The sequence below is a fragment of the Panicum hallii genome, chromosome 7 (genome assembly GCF_002211085.1).
Source record: "Panicum hallii strain FIL2 chromosome 7, PHallii_v3.1, whole genome shotgun sequence".
In the NCBI taxonomy this organism is placed as follows: Eukaryota; Viridiplantae; Streptophyta; class Magnoliopsida; order Poales; family Poaceae; genus Panicum; species Panicum hallii.
Window position 1 is genome coordinate 32,627,609 of NC_038048.1, and position 19,570 is coordinate 32,647,178.

General features: G+C 44.9%; 2 protein-coding genes across 4 annotated transcripts; both read left to right on the forward strand.

Moving 5' to 3' along the window:
- The first annotated feature begins 3,432 nt into the window (after positions 1-3,432).
- Positions 3,433-10,010, forward strand: LOC112899168 (2-oxoglutarate dehydrogenase, mitochondrial-like). Of its 2 annotated transcripts, none has more exons than XM_025967525.1 (9): positions 3,433-3,593; positions 3,945-5,631; positions 5,972-6,198; positions 6,330-6,662; positions 7,688-7,934; positions 8,581-8,709; positions 8,791-9,006; positions 9,109-9,232; positions 9,470-10,010. In XM_025967525.1, exons 2-9 carry the CDS (start codon positions 4,075-4,077, stop codon positions 9,706-9,708), a joined length of 3,072 nt encoding a protein of 1,023 aa, XP_025823310.1. In that variant the 5' UTR covers positions 3,433-3,593; positions 3,945-4,074; the 3' UTR covers positions 9,709-10,010. The 2 variants fall into 2 exon arrangements, with proteins under 2 accessions (XP_025823310.1, XP_025823311.1); XM_025967526.1 differs by lacking the exon at positions 3,433-3,593 and adding an exon at positions 3,640-3,795.
- A 2,674-nt stretch (positions 10,011-12,684) lies between these two features.
- On the forward strand, positions 12,685-19,236 carry LOC112899650 (2-oxoglutarate dehydrogenase, mitochondrial-like). Of its 2 annotated transcripts, none has more exons than XM_025968211.1 (9): positions 12,685-12,840; positions 13,161-14,848; positions 15,177-15,403; positions 15,534-15,866; positions 16,968-17,214; positions 17,861-17,989; positions 18,064-18,279; positions 18,371-18,494; positions 18,757-19,236. In XM_025968211.1, exons 2-9 carry the CDS (start codon positions 13,292-13,294, stop codon positions 18,993-18,995), a joined length of 3,072 nt encoding a protein of 1,023 aa, XP_025823996.1. In that variant the 5' UTR covers positions 12,685-12,840; positions 13,161-13,291; the 3' UTR covers positions 18,996-19,236. The 2 variants fall into 2 exon arrangements, with proteins under 2 accessions (XP_025823996.1, XP_025823997.1); XM_025968212.1 differs by lacking the exon at positions 12,685-12,840 and adding an exon at positions 13,000-13,073.
- The last annotated feature ends 334 nt before the right edge of the window (positions 19,237-19,570 follow it).

Sequence of the window (19,570 nt, forward strand, 5' to 3'; positions counted from 1 at the left end):
TAACCACTTCATCTTGTGAGACTATAATAGGAACATGTGAACCATCTATAGCTCTAATAGCCCCTTTGAAATAAGGCCAGATTGGTCCTCCTTCACCCTTTCATGGTCAATAAAAAAATTGGGATCTCTTGGCTTTATATTATCTTTTGCTAACTTGCGCAAACAATTGAATACTTCATGAAACTTGGTGTGAACTGTCCAGAGTGACCGTGTGAAATGGTTTTCAGCTTGTGAGAATGATTGAGTTCCTCCAACGACCCACAAGAACATCGCCAATGACTCCATGGATGATACATTATTAGTTCATGTCAAACTGTAGTTCAAGATGAGCAAGTCATGAAGTGCCATGAACACATCAGTGCTCATTTGAAACATCTTATAGAAGTACCTTGGACGATTCATGCATCTCATAACCCATTGAAGTAGTAGTCCTCGCTGCCCCTTTTGGCTAAATCGTCCATGTTGCCATCCATCTACATAAGACATTAGCAATAAAAATTAAAATATGGTAAGCAATGACAATTAAAATTTGGATAGCAATGACAACCAAAATTACCACAACAATGACAATTAAAAGAGATAGACAAATAACATGAGTAAGTAATCATTTAGAGTACAGGCAAAATTATTCCAAATGGTTCTCGGAAACAATAACAAATAAATGGTTCTCACAACGCAACAAAAAAAATATTACAAAGTTCTACTGCCGCCTCATCAACTTCTTTTCATGCCCCCTCTGAATCAAATCCAACCTTTCTTTATTTGTTTCAAGCAAGCTAAAGGCCTTCCTAAATTCAGGTTTTAAGATCAGAAAAGTGGTTGTGTGCATTAGAGCAGTTTCTTTTGCACTCTACATTATTTCACCATCTGCATTGCCTCTTTAATGCTAGGGACTTGGTTGGTTGGAGGAGCTGATGATGCTTCAACACTTGTGGAGATTTCTCTGTTGCTGTTTCTATCTTCAAATATGTGTTCTTGTACATTCGAAAGAATGGACTCTTCTCATCTTTCTCTTCAATAGTTGCAGTAGAGTTGTCCTTGCGTTTTTTCTCTCTGGTTTTGCTTTCTTCAAAGCAGCCAACTTGACATCATCATTATGTGGACTTTTTTTTACCTCAACCACATCCTCATCATTGGACTCAAATGAGGAAATATCATCAGGACATGATGCAGTAGCCCCGCTACCATGCGTCTTATCAAACAATATATGCAGATCTTCAAGGTGCTTCGGTCGTTGTTTGCTGAACCTCACATGGTTGCATTTGATACCTTTTTCAGAAATGTTGCATCTCTAAAATTAAAGGATAAAAGTTAGCAGGTCACCAAGTAGAAGTATGAATAATGAACAAGTACTGTACAGTGCTTACAGCAAGATGTTCAGCCCATCATTTATTAGAGCATTCAATAGTTTGCTTTGTCTCATTCCATCCAAGCCCAGTGGCAGAATTTTTGAGCTCCATAAAACAAGTATAATCTTTTTTCATATTGTCCAACTTATTCTTTAATGATTTTTCCAACCAGTTCTAGTGAAAAGTCCCAATGGCCTATTTCCAGTTTCTATCTCTCCTTTGCATGTATCAATAAGATGCTTCACATTGGCATCACACCAATCTGCCTTATCAGCCATTCTTCAATCAAGCAGAAATAAATTCAGTACAAATCATGCAACAAGTGGTACGTACAAACACATGACATAGGTTACAAATAGGAAACTGTTTCCACACAGTTCTGAACTGAAAACAATTCATCCTAGTTCTGAACCATGCAATTGAATGGTTCTACTCTGTACTATGTACAAACACATGAAGCATACAATTCATTCTAATTTTTTACAGATTTGTCAAGAGGCCAAAAACTATTTTACAAAGTAGTGGCTCCCATCCTGATGTGTGCAAAAAAAATTCCGATCAGTCTTATGGTTGCTAGGCTGATGTAGATCGAGTGAACCCGGTCTTATGTGCCTACAAGGAATGTAAATCGAATAATTGCTGCACGAATCGAATGCATACTACACAAATCAAATCGATTTTGGTCACTAGGAGGAAGGGAGGAGCACGGGGCGAGAGGAGCAGGTACCCGATGGGGTGGAGGGACGCCAGGCGCTGGGAGGAGGAGACAGAGGACGAGGCTGGAGGAGGGGAAGCTGCCACTGCCGGATAGGGCCGTCGTCGCCGCCGGCCGAACCCTAGGAGGAGGAGGAGGCGACGGGGAAGAAGGAGGCGATGGGTAGGAGGAGGCGCGTTCTTTTCTGGTGATGGGAGAAAGAAGCAACTAATGGATGGTATGGCGGGTGATCTCCACGAAGTTATGCCTCTCACAGCCAGAAAAAGCAGGATCCCAAGTGACTGTGGAATTTGTATCGGAGAAAAGCGGCTGTTCTCCAAAGTCAAGTGTGGAGGGTTATCCTTTTGGTTGGATTTTTAACTCTTTTTTAAAGCTAAAGCAGGTTGAAAGCTCAGGGCCTGTTTAGATTGCAAGCAACTTGCAACAGTGCTACTGTAGCACTTTTCGTTTGTATTTAACAAATTTTATCTAATCATGGACTAACTAGACTTAAAAGATTCGTCTCGTGATGTACAATTAAACTGTGCAATTAGTTATTTTTTTACATACATTTACTGCTCCATGCATGTGTCCCAAAATTGATGTGATGGAGAGAGAGTGTAAAAAGTTGGAAGTTTGAGGCTGTGTTCGTTTCCTGGGGTCTAAAGTTTAGAGGGGTCACATCAAAGAGAATCTTGTCATTTAGAAGTATTAAATAAAGTCTAATTACAAAACTAATTGCAGAACCCCAGTGCTAATTCGCGAGACGAATCTAATGAGGTATATTAGTCCATGATTAGCGGATGATTACTGTAGTATCACTGTGTCAAATTATGGATTAATTAGGCTCATTAAATTTGTCTCGCGAATTAGCACCCAGCTGTGTAAAAAGTTTTGTAATTAGACTTTATTTAATATTTTTAAATGACAAGATTCTCTTTGATGTGATGGGTCTAAAATTTAGAGGGTAGGAAACGAACACGCCCAGAGAGCATCTAAACAAGGCCTCAACCAAAGGGGCCAAAGAGGTCAGGTTCTGGTCTGGCTGTTTGAATTTGAAACATGCTTGCGACGGCGCAGGAGACTCCGTAGCGGTGCGAACGTCCCGTCGTGCCAGCTGCTCATTTCTGACCCGAGCAAAGCAAGCCAAGCGCGCGTCGGGCTCGCGGAACGCACCCCTGTCGCTGCGCGCGAGCCCACTTGGCACGCGAGTACGCGACTCGTTGATTGGTCGCTCCACCCATCGAGAAGGAGCTGGTGGGCCCGCCCCGTTAGAAACCGTGACCCTGGCGTCCGGGCCCCACGGCCACGGCCCCTCCACTTTTCCTCCACCCCCATCCCATTCGATCCATCGGCATCATTACCCCCGGGAACCTAGCCACCCAGTGGTAAGGCCCCGCCTCCGCCCTTATCATCGCGGAAGAGACGCGGGCTCTCGAACGAACCCGTCCCCATCCCTTCCCTTACCGAACCACCGGAGCGCGGCGGAGCGGCGCGAGACCCCTTCCCGGCCCCCGACTTCCCCCCGCCACAGCCGACCCCGCCCACTGGTAAGCCTACTCGCCCCGCTCGTGATTTTTCCGCGGCGCGATCTCTCGTGTTCGGTCGGATCGCGCGAGTCACTGCGGAATCTGCTGCTCGTTGCTAGTGCCTAGGGTTGTGCGGAGAGGTGCTTGGTCACGGTGGTCTGTAGAGCGGCCGATCTCTGATTGGAGTGACCGGCCTGTTTCGCTGTGATTGTTGATCTGCACGGTGCGTAGCTACTGCTAGTGCTGGTCGAGATTAGTTAGATTTGAGAACCCCAGCCGCAATCTGTACGGAATCAAGTTCTCCTGAGCTGGAATTTCGGTGCTGCTGCTCACCGAGGCCTAATTAATCTGCTGTTCCGGTTGCCTGTGCAGGGGTGAGCGTGCCTTCGATCGCGTGCGCCGCGGCTGATGGGAGCCTAGATTCCAGGAAGGACAAGGCAATCCACACCGAGGAACGCGTCATCCCGCGGCCGATTCGGTCACGCGAAGCTTGATCTGAGAAATGGGGCTGTTCCGGGCCGCGTCCGGCCTGGCCCGGGTGGCGCTGCGGCGGAACCTCGCGCGCGCCGCGGCGAGCCCCTTCGCGGGCGGGGCGGCCCCCGGCGCCGCGCCCGCGCGCTACTTCCACTCCACGCGCCCGCGCCGGTTCGCCGCGCCCGCGCCCCGCGCGGTTCCGCTCTCGCGCCTCACCGACAGCTTCCTCGATGGGACCAGCAGCGTCTACCTCGAGGAGCTGCAGCGGGCCTGGGAGGCCGACCCCAACTCCGTCGACGAGTCGTGGGATAACTTCTTCCGCAACTTCGTCGGCCAGGCAGCCACCACCTCGCCCGGCCTCTCCGGGCAGACCATCCAGGAGAGCATGAGGCTGCTGCTGCTCGTCAGGGCGTACCAGGTGAGCGGACACTTGAAGGCCAAGCTCGACCCACTGGGGCTGGAGGAGCGCCCGGTTCCGGACGTGCTGGACCCAGCGTTCTACGGGTTCTCTGAAGAGGATTTGGACCGCGAGTTCTTCCTGGGAGTGTGGAGGATGGCGGGGTTCCTGTCTGACAACCGGCCTGTGCAGACGCTGCGTTCGGTGTTGGAGCGGCTCGAGCAGGCGTACTGTGGCACGGTTGGGTATGAGTACATGCACATTGCTGACCGTGACAAGTGTAACTGGCTCAGGGATAAGATCGAGACTGTTAACCCAAGGGAGTACACCTATGATCGTCGCCAGGTCATGCTCGATAGGCTTATCTGGAGCACACAGTTTGAGAATTTCTTGGCGACCAAATGGACCACTGCGAAGCGGTTCGGTCTTGAAGGTGCAGAGACTCTGATCCCTGGCATGAAGGAGATGTTTGATAGGGCTGCTGATCTTGGTGTAGAGAGTATTGTCATTGGGATGCCACACAGAGGCAGGCTGAATGTTTTGGGAAATGTCGTGCGGAAGCCCTTGCGACAGATCTTCAGCGAGTTCAGCGGTGGTACCAAGCCGGTTAATGAAGGGGAAGGGTTGTATACAGGGACTGGTGATGTGAAGTATCATCTAGGAACTTCGTATGATAGGCCTACCAGGGGTGGGAAACATATTCATCTGTCACTGGTTGCAAACCCGAGTCATTTGGAAGCAGTTGATCCTGTTGTTGCTGGTAAGACAAGAGCGAAGCAGTACTATTCTAATGATCGTGACAGGACCAAAAATTTGGGGGTATTGCTGCATGGCGATGGTAGTTTCTCAGGGCAGGGAGTTGTGTATGAAACCCTGCATCTCAGCGCCCTTGAGAACTACACCACTGGTGGGACAATACATATTGTGGTCAACAATCAGGTTGCATTCACTACTGATCCAAGGTCAGGGAGATCCTCACAGTATTGCACAGATGTAGCAAAAGCACTGGATGCTCCGATTTTCCACGTTAACGGTGATGATTTGGAGGCCGTGGTTCATGTCTGTGAGCTTGCTGCAGAATGGCGACAAACATTTCACTCTGATGTGGTGGTGGACATTGTATGCTACCGGCGATTTGGCCATAATGAAATCGACGAGCCCTCCTTCACCCAACCTAAAATGTACAAGGTATAGGTTCTTGTTCGTTTCACTTACCTTGTTAAGATCTGGCACAAATTTATGCATACTATGTCTTCAAAGATTTAGCTGTCCTGAATCCTGATTCTTCCTGTACTATTCGAGTAATGATATCTCTTGCACTCCATCTAGTTATATGCTGAAGGAGGAAAAAGAACTGTGTTCTGAGTATTTTACTTTGTATCTTTTGGTATCACAATAATAAGAATTAATGTACATTAAGAATTAATAGTGATTCTGAACAATCAAATCTTGTTTAGTTTTGGTGTTTCCCTTGTCACTGTCAATTATGCCCCTTCACATCTGGGAAGTTTTTTTCTATCTGTACCAGGTGATCCGGAACCATCCAAGTGCGCTTGAGATTTATCAAAATAAGCTTTTAGAATCTGGGAAGATCTCCAAAGACGATATTGACAGGTTAAACAAGAAGGTCAGCACTATACTGAATGAGGAATTCAAGAACAGCAAAGACTATGTCCCCAACAAAAGGGACTGGCTTTCAGCTTACTGGACTGGGTTCAAGTCACCAGAGCAGATTTCACGTATCAGAAACACCGGGTAAATAGTTCCTCTCTTGCAGCTTTCTTTATTTTCTGTGCTTCTCTCCACATTTTGAGTATTCATTGTGTTGGAAAAAAACGCTTTGAGTAAGTACCCTTCATGCAATGCATATCACTGCAACCATGCAGTGTCAAGCCGGAGATTCTAAAACGTGTTGGAGAAGCCATGACTACTCTGCCAGAAAATTTCAAGCCTCACAGGGCTGTGAAGAAGATTTTTGATCTGCGGCGTCAGATGATTGAGACTGGAGAAGGCATTGATTGGGCAGTGGGTGAAGCACTTGCATTTGCTACTCTTATAGTTGAGGGCAACCATGTCAGGTTAAGTGGTCAGGATGTTGAGAGGGGTACATTCAGCCACCGTCATTCTGTCATCCATGACCAGGAAACTGGAGAGCGGTACTGCCCGCTTGATAATCTTGTTATGAACCAAGATGAGGAGCTCTTTACTGTGAGCAACAGGTATGAATTCAGATCTACCAAAATGTTCCAGTTAGGGTGCATGTACAGGTCAATGGAGCTCATGTTAGATTCTAAAGGAAACTTGAATATTATTATAACTGGATAGACCCACAAACCCAGTTAATTCTGTCGACTGTGTAGTGGGTTTCTTTTTCCACATAGTGAGTAATTAAAATATTCAGAACAAAACATTGGATGTTCATATGTCAAACAACTTAAGGTTAAATTATGTTGTAGTACTATTGGTGGTCATTGTTTGACAGTTGACATATGACTTTGAGACTTTGATGTACTATGTTTTCTGTTGCTGTCATTAATTCTAGAAATGAAATATATCTGAACATATATACTTTAAAACAAAAAACAATGGTGCATTGAACATAGTGAAGGCTCGGATGTCATGCTCTTCCTCTGGTAGTATTAGTCGTAGAGTTGTACTACCTACTTACTGTTGACGCCTGGGTAGGTGGGTTTCATCATATCAATATATCATTAGTTTAATTTGAACATCTGAGATAGTGCTATAGGTTTGTACTGGTGAATCGAGAATCACAGGTAAGGTGCAGCTGAAAGCCAGAAACACAGGACAGGGCTATTCTAACTAATGATACTGCTATGAATGCCTTATTTCCATGCATTGTAGGCACTGAGATGATGTAGATGAGGAACAGATTATTAAATAAGCATAATGAGTACTGAGATCTAGTAATAAGATTAAAAATACCCAAATACAGGGTTGAGTGATAGAAAATTCAGTGTTAATTCGATTAAATGGCTAATTTCCACATGCTCATTTGTCATCTTTAACTATACATTTCTTTGAATATATGAAATTTGGAACAAAAAATTTTCCACCCTAGTAACTGGCCAAATTAGTAGCTTTAATTTCAGATGAAGACAAGTATTGGTGCTGTCCTTTAGGAAATGAAAACCTTAAGGTTGTGAGCTGGTATATATATGTATTTTCCCTCTTAATAGTCAATCTAGCTTTCTTTGACCTGACAAGTATGCCATTATTTCAACAGTTCCCTGTCAGAATTTGCTGTTTTGGGCTTTGAGTTGGGTTACTCCATGGAGAACCCAAACTCACTGGTCCTATGGGAAGCTCAGTTTGGTGATTTTTCAAATGGAGCTCAAGTTATATTTGATCAGTTCCTGAGTAGTGGGGAGTCAAAATGGCTCCGCCAGACCGGCCTTGTCGTGTGCCTTCCTCATGGATATGATGGTCAGGGGCCTGAACATTCTAGTGCAAGACTGGAGCGCTTTCTTCAGGTACTATTTTGCATGTTCGACTGCGGGGATGCAGTCACAACTACCTCTTGTGCTCGAATTAGCTTCCATACACTTGAAAGGAACAATTGCAAGGTCACTTACTGTAAATTAGTGCTCCCTTAATCGAATTTTTTTTTTCTCTGAAAGTACTTGTTCCATATGTCAAATGATAAACATTATCATTTACCAGAAAAATGTTATTCTCTGTTGCTTGAATGTTCTTTTATTTGTCATGAGCTCATAACTAAGCAGTTAAATACCTAAATGCAAACCTCTGTCATGGAAGTGTACCAAAATTATGCATGGTAGCTCACTGGTGACAGCGTTAACTTGAACTTCCTCTGCTGTTGAGTTTTAACTAGGGACTGCACCATAACCATTTGCACTTTCTATACCTGATGGATTTACACTTCTAGATATTTTTGCAGTTATCAGTTCTATTTTCATTTCAGAGGAATATGTTTTGTTTTAGTTCACTGATACATGTTTGAAAATACTTGTGCCAAAGATGATATTTTGAAATTTTAATTGTAGCTCTTGCAAAGTGCTAAAAAGAAAATAGAAATGCGATTAAGTTTTTTGGATTACACATGTAGATGCTAATACTTTTTGGTTATTATATAAAACATCAACTACTGTATTGCAGATGAGTGATGACAACCCTTATGTTATACCCGAGATGGATCCGACACTGCGGAAGCAAATCCAGCAGTGCAATTGGCAGGTTGTGAATGTAACAACTCCTGCAAATTACTTCCATGTTCTGCGTCGCCAGGTGAATTGTTTTTGCAAATTTTCTCCTTCCTCCTTCAAAACATCTTATGGTGCACTCAAATATTTTCCCTCTGTTTTCTAGATACACCGGGACTTCAGGAAGCCTTTGATTGTGATGTCCCCAAAGAACCTCCTTCGCCACAAGGATTGCAAGTCGAATTTATCTGAGTTTGATGATCTCGCGGGCCACCCTGGATTTGACAAGCAAGGGACACGCTTCAAGCGGCTCATAAAGGACCAGAACAATCACAAGGACCTTGAGGAGGGAATCAACCGTCTAGTTCTTTGCTCTGGAAAGGTAGGTTGTCATCCTTGGAAGCTGTATTTTCAAGAAAGCAATGTTCCTCTCTGGCAAGTCAGCAAGCGAGTCTTTGACCTTTTTTTTTTGCTATGGTTTCAGGTGTACTATGAACTGGATGAAGAAAGAAGGAAGACGGAGCGCACTGATGTCGCTATATGTAGAGTTGAGCAGCTCTGCCCGTTCCCCTACGACCTCATCCAGCGCGAGTTGAAGAGATATCCAAGTATGTTTATAAGAATAAGTTGCTTGTTTTTATTATGTTGTATGGTTCACAATTCACATGTCAAGAAATAGTGTATGGACTACTATGATATGTTTCCCAATTGGACATTCCTCCAGTTTCATTGATATCTAGTATTGCAAGCTGGAAAGATAAACTGACATTTCATTCATCGAATGTTCTCGTAATGAACAAGAAAGAAGCTGATACATGCCATCTGCCTTTGTTTCTGTTGTACAGATGCCGAGATCGTGTGGTGCCAGGAGGAGCCGATGAATATGGGTGCTTACAGCTACATCAACCCCCGCCTGCTGACGGCGATGAAGGCTCTGGGCCGGGGCGGCATCGAGGACATCAAGTACGTGGGCAGGGCCCCATCGGCGGCCACCGCGACGGGCTTCTACACGGTGCACGTGCAGGAGCAGACGGAGCTGGTGCAGAAGGCACTGCAGCGCGACCCCATCAACTACCCGTTCTGATTCTGATTAAAAAAACCCCCTGTAGATTCTTGGAGTAGCCCTGGAATTGGAGACCTTTTTGATTTTGATACCACTAGTACCGTAGAGAGAGCAGGTCCGAGTCATACCTGTGCAGGAGCCATTTGGTGAAGGGAAATAATTTCGTTTCGGATGTACGGTACCGGATGAAAGAAAAACGATTGAACTCCCGTTTTAGCGTGCATATTTTGCTCTGCATCCCGTGAGTTTAACGCTATAAGCTGGTAAATCTTGTTATTGCAAGTACCAGAAACTTTACTTACGGTTGGAAATTCATGTTTTTATCAGAGGTGTGATGCGTAGATCCTGTTATTACAAGTATTAAAATATTTACTTATGGGTGAATGCGCATGATTTTTTAAGTCATGATCGTAACTTTAGTTTAATGGCAGGAATATAGGACAGTACAGCGCGAAGGCACCTGCGAAGCTGTATGCAAATGAATCTATGAAGCCCCTAGGACACGATTGGTTGGCATTCAAGTTAACCATACATTATTCACTATGGAGATTAATCGTAGCATTGCGAGTATCTTCAGCAGATTACCCATTTCTCTTCTCAATATAAAAAGCTGTTATTTTGGTAATGGGAGGTGTTCCAGCAAATTACCAATTCCATCCTCAATATCAAAATATTTTTAATGATCGTCAAAATACACCTCCATCTTATTCAAATATAGGGGATTCCTTCCTCTACCCTATCCATTTGCTAAAAAAAAAATATTATTGACGACGGAGGGAGAAAATATAGGATATTAGATATAAGTAATCTGGTGGAGATACTTAGGGTGTGTTCGTTTCTTAGGGTTTAAAGTTTAGACCCGTCATATCAAAGAGAATCTTGTCATTTAGAAGTATTAAATAAAGTCTCATTACAAAACTAATTGCAGAATCCTAGGGCTAATTCGCGAGACGAATCTAATGAGGTATATTAGACCATGATTAGCGGATGATTACTGTAGCATCACTGTGGCAAATTATGGATTAGTTAGGCTCATTAAATTTGTCTCGCGAATTAGCACCCATCTATGCAAAAAGTTTTATAATTAGACTTTATTTAATACTTCTAAATGACAAGATTCTCTTTGATGTGACGGGTCTAAAGTTTAGAGGGTAGGAAACGAACACACCCTTGGACAAGAACCTTAGGCTAGGAGTAGAAATTAGGCTGATTTATGGCAGCAACCGAACACTCCGTGCAAGGAACTACCCACACGGCCAGGCCACGTTGCATACTTGCATAATGCATCAGGTTGGGGATTCAGTGAAAACAAAATTAATGATGGTAACTTTCAAACCGGACGTGCGACTAAATCTTAAATGCATCATCATGTTTTTATAATAAAATCTTTGAAATAAAACCACACTTGAGAATATCTGATTATTTTTCAATCAAGGTGACTTTTTTAACATGGAACAAGTTTCTAGGTTCGGAGAGAACTATCATGGCTAAAGGAGAAATTTGTTTTAGAAGAAAAATATTTACAGATTTAACTAAAACAAAACATATTAAAATAAAAAAAATTAATTGGTACAAACATGATATAATAACTCGCGGTATAAAAGAAAGATTTGTTCATATGGCCTGCTCGAGAAGAATGGACTGTTCAAGTGGAGAAAAATATATAAAAGGGCCGAACAAGCTTGGGCTGAAATAAAAACTCAATTTGTACTACATAAGTGTTTCTTTTGGATGCGTTAAATTGGAACACAGTTGGCTCGACCATGATCGAGGCCGAACCGGATGGATCACCATTTTTTGATGACCGAAGTTCATGAGAAATTGAGGAACCGAACTGATTAGTTTTGTTTACCCGAATGTCCACCCCGAGTGATGGTGAGTGGCTTTAGTCGGTAGTTTGTTTCGATCAAGTTGGGTAAGTTATTAGTGGGGTTGATTTAAGTACGTTAGTCGGGAATGGTGTAGCACACCCTTTGTAGTGTGGTTTTTGGGTCCTATTTCCACTCAAAAAACTACATTAGCACCTGTTCCTATTCATTTTTCTATTGCGGCTAAGCTTTTGCCGTCTTTTAGAAAAAGAATAAGAGAGTACAAGAGGGAAGAATGTGGTCAGAGGGAGAATCCCTCCGACTTGTCGGACGATGGCAATTTGGGTCAAATCTTCCTGAAACGCACCGCATTAGTAGGGCTCCTTTTGGTACGCCAATTACAGGACGAACAGTTGGGCCAATTCAAGCAGTGCTTTGATTTCTCTTTTACCGTACGAAGGTAAGCTGGATTTGGTCGGCGCTGCGCGATTGGCTCTTGACAGTGTCCTTTTTTTTTTATTCATCTTGACAGTGTCCTTGGCACTGGACACATTGTGTTTGACTAGTTTGAGAGGCATTCATCGCTGCTGCTCGAAACATGCTTTCATGTGGCAATGGAAAAAAAAAACATTCGGCCAAACTGGCTGCCTTTTTCCCTAAAATTACTAAATACTTGCAGTATTGTACCTTGGCTAGTTCACATTGTGTAAATCTACTCTGACATGGAGTACGGTAGCTTCAAACAAACAGGAACTTACTTGAGTATTCAGAGTGGAACATGTGAGAATAATCAATACTCTGCAATGCAAGATTGACTGCCATGTCGCATTGCGAGGAGCCGTGTTTGAGGCAAATCATCAATCTTTTCTGAAACTTTGAGAGGAATGGTGCAAAAATTCTGCTTCCTGGCTTCGCAAAAAAAAAAAAAATCCTGCTTCCTGACTCCTGCGGACTGGAACGGCACTGCCGCATTGGATGTGTAAAAGAGACCCATGGGCTCAGTTAAACAGGCCTCCTGATGGCCCAGATCGTTAGCTTGAACAGTTGGGCCCCTAGGCAAGAGAGAAAAAAGCTTCTCTGCCATTCGGCCCAGCGCCATTGGGCTCATGTCAGTGTCCCTTGCACTGGACACTGATGTCTCTTGAGCCGTCCACCATCACTGCTCCAAACAAGGCCCGCCTCCGCCCTTGTCGTCACGGCAGAGGCGCGCGCTCACGAAGTCGAAGGAACCCGTCCGTCGTCCCCATCCCTTCCCTTCCCTTCCCGAACAACGGAGCGCGGCGGCGCGGCGCGAGACCCTCCCCCGGCCTCCGACTCCCCGCACCTCAGCCGACCACGCCCACTGGTAAGCCTGCACGCCCCGCTCGTTGCTCCCGCCGCGCCGTGGATTTTCCGCGGCGCGATCTCTCGTGTTCGGTCGGATCGGGCGGGTCGCCGCGGAATCTGATGCTCGTTGCTGGTTCCTATGGCTGCGAGGAGGGATGCTGGGTGCCGGTTGGCTGTACCCAGCGGCCGATCTCCGATGGGAATGAGCGGCCAGTTTTCCTGTGATTGTTGATCTGAACGGTGCCGCAATCCGTGCGAAATTCACTTCCCCTGCGCTGCAATTTCGGTGCTGCTGCTCACCGACACCTAATCAATCTGCTGTTCTTGTGGCCTGCGCAGGGGGAGCGTGCCTTCGATCGCGTGTGCGGCGGCCGATGGGAGGCTAGATTCCGGGAACGAGAAGGCAATCCACACCCAGGCACGCGGCGCCCTCCCGCGGTCGGTTCGGTCAGGCGAAGCCCGATCTGAGAATGGGGCTGTTCCGGGCGGCGTCCGGCCTGGCCAGGGTGGCGCTGCGGCGGAACCTCGCGCGCGCCGCGGCGAGCCCCTTCGCTGGCGGCGCGGCCCCCGGCGCCGCGCCCGCGCGCTACTTCCACTCCACGCGCCCGCGCAGGTTCGCCGCGCCCGCGCCCCGCGCGGTGCCGCTCTCGCGCCTCACCGACAGCTTCCTCGATGGGACCAGCAGCGTCTACCTCGAGGAGCTGCAGCGGGCCTGGGAGGCGGACCCCAACTCCGTCGACGAGTCGTGGGACAACTTCTTCCGCAACTTCGTCGGCCAGGCAGCCACCACCTCTCCAGGCCTCTCCGGGCAGACAATCCAGGAGAGCATGAGGCTGCTGCTGCTCGTCAGGGCGTACCAGGTGAGCGGACACTTGAAGGCCAAGCTCGACCCACTGGGGCTGGAGGAGCGCCCGATCCCGGACGTACTGGACCCGGCATTCTATGGGTTCTCTGAAGCGGATTTGGACCGCGAGTTCTTCCTAGGAGTGTGGAGGATGGCGGGGTTCCTATCCGACAACCGGCCTGTGCAGACGCTGCGTTCTGTGTTGGAGCGGCTCGAGCAGGCCTACTGTGGCACCATTGGGTATGAGTACATGCACATTCCTGACCATGACAAGTGTAACTGGCTCAGGGATAAGATCGAGACGGTTAACACAAGAGAGTACACTTACGATCGTCGCCAGGTCATGCTTGACAGGCTTATCTGGAGCACACAGTTTGAGAATTTCTTGGCGACCAAGTGGACCACCGCGAAGCGGTTCGGTCTTGAAGGTGCAGAGACTCTGATCCCTGGCATGAAGGAGATGTTTGACAGGGCAGCTGATCTTGGTGTAGAGAATATTGTCATTGGGATGCCACACAGAGGCAGGCTGAATGTTTTGGGAAATGTCGTGCGGAAGCCCTTGCGACAGATCTTCAGCGAGTTCAGCGGTGGTACCAAGCCGGTTAATGAAGGGGAAGGGTTGTATACAGGGACTGGTGATGTGAAGTATCATCTAGGAACTTCGTATGATAGGCCTACCAGGGGTGGGAAACATATTCATCTGTCACTGGTTGCAAACCCGAGTCATTTGGAAGCAGTTGATCCTGTTGTTGCTGGTAAGACAAGAGGGAAGCAGTACTATTCTAGTGATCGTGACAGGACCAAGAATTTGGGGGTAATGCTGCATGGTGATGGTAGTTTCTCAGGGCAGGGAGTTGTGTATGAGATCCTGCATCTCAGCGCCCTTGAAAACTACACCACTGGTGGGACAATACATATTGTGGTCAACAATCAGGTTGCATTCACTACTGATCCAAGGTCAGGGAGATCCTCACAGTATTGCACGGATGTAGCAAAAGCATTGGATGCTCCGATTTTCCACGTTAACAGTGATGATTTGGAGGCCGTGGTTCATGTCTGTGAGCTTGCTGCGGAATGGCGACAAACATTTCACTCAGATGTGGTTGTGGACATTGTATGCTACCGGCGATTTGGCCATAATGAAATCGACGAGCCATCCTTCACCCAACCTAAAATGTACAAGGTATAGGTTCTTGTTTGTTTTACTTACCTTGTTAAGATCTGGCACAAATTTATGCATACTCTGTCTTGAAATATTTGTCTTTCCTGATTCTTGCTGTATCATTTGAGTAATGATATCTTTGGTACTCCATCTAGTATTTTGAAGGAAATTAAATGAGTTCTGAGGATTTACTTTGTATCTTTCAGCTTTTGTTGTTTTAATGGAAATCCGCAATTAATAGTGATTCTGAATAATCAAATTTTGTTTAGTTTTGGTGTCACCTGCGTCACTGTCACATGTGCGGTGTGCCCATTCACATCTGAGAAGTTTCTTTTCCTGTTTGTACCAGGTGATCCGGAACCATCCAAATGCGCTCGAGATTTATCAAAATAAGCTTTTAGAATCTGGGAAGATCTCCAAAGAAGATATTGACAGGTTAAACAAGAAGGTCAGCACTATACTGAATGAGGAATTCAAGAACAGCAAAGACTATGTCCCCAACAAAAGGGACTGGCTTTCAGCTTACTGGACTGGGTTCAAGTCACCAGAGCAGATTTCACGTATCAGAAACACCGGGTAAATAGTTCCTCTCTTGCAGCTTTCTTTATTTTCTGTGCTTCTCTCCACACTTTGAGTATTCATTGTGTTGGAAAAAACGCTTTGAGTAAGTACCCTTCATGCAATGCATATCACTGCAACCATGCAGTGTCAAGCCGGAGATTCTAAAACGTGTTGGAGAAGCCATGACTACTCTGCCAGAAAATTTCAAGCCTCACAGGGCTGTGAAGAAGATTTTTGATCTGCGGCGTCAGATGATTGAGACTGGAGAAGGCATTGATTGGGCAGTGGGTGAAGCACTTGCATTTGCTACTCTTATAGTTGAGGGCAACCATGTCAGGTTAAGTGGCCAGGATGTTGAGAGGGGTACATTCAGCCACCGTCATTCTGTCATCCATGACCAGGAAACTGGAGAGCGGTACTGCCCGCTTGATAATCTTGTTATGAACCAAGATGAGGAACTTTTTACTGTGAGCAACAGGTATGAATTCAGATGTACCAAATTGTTCCAATTAGGGTGCATGTATGGGTCGATGGAGCTCGTGTTAGATTCTAAAGGAAACATGAATATTATTATAACTGGATAGACCCACAAACCCAGCTAATTCTGTCGACTGCGTAGTGGATTTCTTTTTCCACATAGTGAGTAATTAACATTTTCAAAGGCATTGCATTTTCATATGTCAAACTATTTAAAGGTTAAATAATGTTTTAGTACCATCAGTGGTCATGTTTGACCAGCTGACATATGGCTCTGAGACTTTGATGTGCTATGTTTCTATTGCTGTCAGACTGTCAGTAATTCAAGAAAGGAAATTCCTCTGAACATATTTACTTTAAATAAAACAATGGTACAATGAATATAGTGAACACTCGGATGTCAAGCTCCATCTTTGGTTGTGTTCATAGGGTTTTACTACCTACTTATTGTTGACGCCTGGGTAATTCGGTATCGTCGTATCATTAGTTTAATTTGAACACCTGAGATAGTGCTATAGGGTTCGTACTGGTGTATCAAGAAGCACAAGTAATGTGCAGCAGAAAGCCAGAAATATAGGGCAGGGATAGTATTTCTAACTAGTGATATTGTTGTGCATGCCTTATTTCCAAGCATTTTAGGCACTGAGATGATGCAGATGAGGAACAAATTATTAAATAAGCACAATAAGTAAGTATTGAGATTTAGTAATAGATTAAAACAACTCTTGAGATTTAGTAATAAGATTAAAACAAGTCACTTACAGGGCTGAGTGATTAAAAAATCATTGTTAATTGGATTAAATGGCTGATTTCCTCATGCTCATATGTCATCTTTAACTGTACAAATTTTTCAGATGCAAATTATAAGAAATTAAGAACAAAAGTTTTTACACCCTCGTAGCTGGCCAAATTAGTAGCTTTAATTTCAGTTTCAGATGAAGACACGTTTTGGTGTTGTCCTTTAGGGAATATTTGGTAACCTTAAGTTTGAGAACTGGTATATGTATGAACATATGAACCCTCCTTTCAAGCCTAACTATTTTCTATTTTAATAGTCATTCTGGCTTTCTTTGACCTGACCAGTATGCAATTATTTCAACAGTTCCCTTTCAGAATTTGCTGTTTTGGGCTTTGAGTTGGGTTACTCCATGGAGAACCCGAACTCACTGGTCATATGGGAAGCTCAGTTTGGTGATTTTGCAAATGGAGCTCAAGTGATATTTGATCAGTTCTTGAGTAGTGGGGAGTCGAAATGGCTTCGCCAAACTGGCCTTGTCGTCTGCCTTCCTCATGGATATGATGGTCAGGGGCCTGAACATTCTAGTGCAAGATTGGAGCGCTTTCTTCAGGTACTATTTGCATGTTCAACTGCGAAGATGCAGTCGCAACTATCTTGTGTTTGAGTTCTTATCCATACACTTGAAAGGAACAATTGCAAGGTCATTTACTGTAAATTAGAGCTACCATAGTCATAGTCCTTTACTTTTCTTTGAAAGTATTTGTTCCATTTGTCAAATGATAAATGTTATCATTTACAAGAAAAATGTTTATCTTTGCTGCATGAATGTTTTTATTTGTCATGAGCTCATAACCAAGCAGTTAAATACCTTAATGCAAACCTCTGTCATGGAAGTGCACCAAAATTATCCTTCGTAGCTCACTGGTGACAACATTAACTTGTACTTCCTCTACTGTTGGGTTTTAACTAGGGACAGCACCACAGTCACTTGCACTTTGTATATTGATGGATTTACAGTTCTAGGTATTTTGCAGTTATCGGTTCTATTTTGATTTCAGAGGAATATGTTTAATTGTAGTTCACTGATGCATGTTTGAAACTACATGTACCAAAGGGTATAATTTGATACTTTAATTTTAACTCTTGCAAAGTGCTAAAACAAGAGAATAGAAACGCGATAAGTATTCTTGGATTACAAATGCAGATGCTGATGCTTTTTTGGTTATTTATATAAAACATCAACAACTTTATTGCAGATGAGTGATGACAACCCTTATGTTATACCCGAGATGGATCCCACACTTCGGAAGCAAATCCAGCAGTGCAATTGGCAGGTTGTGAATGTTACAACTCCTGCAAATTACTTCCATGTTCTGCGTCGCCAGGTGAAAAATCTTTGCAAATTTTCTCCTTTCCCTGAAACCATCTTATGGTGCACTGAAATAGTTTTCCTCTGTAGATACACCGGGACTTCAGGAAGCCTTTGATTGTGATGTCCCCAAAGAACCTCCTTCGCCACAAGGACTGCAAGTCGAATCTATCTGAGTTTGATGATCTTGCGGGCCACCCTGGATTTGACAAGCAAGGGACACGCTTCAAGCGGCTTATAAAGGACCAGAACAATCACAAGGACCTTGAGGAGGGAATCAACCGCCTAGTTCTCTGCTCTGGAAAGGTTGGTTGGGTCACTATTGGAAGCTGAACTTCAAGAAAGTAACATTCCTCTTGGGCAAGTCAGCAAACTATTCTTTGACCCTTTTTTGCAGGTGTACTATGAACTGGATGAAGAAAGAAGGAAGACGGAGCGCACTGATGTCGCTATATGTAGAGTTGAGCAGCTCTGCCCGTTCCCCTACGACCTCATCCAGCGCGAGTTGAAGAGATATCCAAGTATGTTTTATAAAAATAAGTTGTTCGTTTTATTCTAAATTATGGTTCAGATTTAACCTGTCAAGAAATAGTGCACACTTGCATATCTATGTATGAACTACTGCTAGGAAATATGTTTTCCAGTTGGACATTCCTTCATTTTCCTTGATCCAGTATTACTAGCTGGAAGGATAATTGGCATTTAATTCTATTGAATCTCACTTATCCTAGTGATCAAGAAACAAGCTGATATATGGCACCTGCCTGCTTTTCTTTTGTACAGACGCCGAGATCGTGTGGTGCCAGGAGGAGCCGATGAACATGGGTGCATACAGCTACATCAACCCCCGCCTGCTGACGGCGATGAAGGCGCTGGGCCGGGGCAGCATCGAGGACATCAAGTACGTGGGCAGGGCCCCGTCGGCGGCCACCGCGACGGGCTTTTACTCGGCGCACGTGCAGGAGCAGACGGAGCTGGTGCAGAAGGCGCTGCAGCGCGACCCCATCAGCTACCCGTTCTGATTCTGATGAAACGAACCCCAGTAGATTCTCTGGAGTAGCCCTGGAATTGGAGACCTTTTTGATTGAGACAACTAGTACCGTAGAGAGAGGAGGCCGTTGTTATACCTGTGCAGCAGCCATTTGGTGAAGGGAAATAATTTCGTTCCGGATGTACTGTGCCGCACGTGTTTTGATATGCGTACGGTGTATTTCTGAATGCTAAACTAGAAGATTTTGTTATTACAAGTACAGAAATTTTTTCTTTCGGTTGAAAATTCAGTCTTTTAATCAGAGGCGTCATGCATGATTTTAATGGCATGAATATAGCACAGTACAGAGAGAAGGCACCTGCGCAGTTGCGAGCACGAGAATCCACGGGCTGTGAACCAGGCGCTCCTGCTGCTGGGCCTCCGAATGAGTCCTGGGCCATGATGATGATGGCAGTCAACGAATCCAGCAGGGCTTCTGATTTCTGTTTGGAAAAAGTCCTTTCAACCCTCCTCCCCCCAATAATTAACACAATCTGATTTACCCCTCTCAACCGAAAACCTGGATATTCAACGCCCCCAACTATTAAAACCGTCCAATCTACTCTT

Coding starts and splice junctions, on each gene's coding strand:
- LOC112899650 (XM_025968211.1), top strand. CDS start 13,292: ATGGGGCTGTTCCGGGCGGCGTCCGGCCTGGCCAGGGTGGCGCTGCGG. Junction 17,215..17,860: donor GATTGGAGCGCTTTCTTCAG/GTACTATTTGCA, acceptor ACTTTATTGCAG/ATGAGTGATGACAACCCTTA. Junction 17,990..18,063: donor TCCATGTTCTGCGTCGCCAG/GTGAAAAATCTT, acceptor TTTCCTCTGTAG/ATACACCGGGACTTCAGGAA.
- LOC112899168 (XM_025967525.1), top strand. CDS start 4,075: ATGGGGCTGTTCCGGGCCGCGTCCGGCCTGGCCCGGGTGGCGCTGCGG. Junction 7,935..8,580: donor GACTGGAGCGCTTTCTTCAG/GTACTATTTTGC, acceptor ACTGTATTGCAG/ATGAGTGATGACAACCCTTA. Junction 9,233..9,469: donor CGAGTTGAAGAGATATCCAA/GTATGTTTATAA, acceptor TCTGTTGTACAG/ATGCCGAGATCGTGTGGTGC.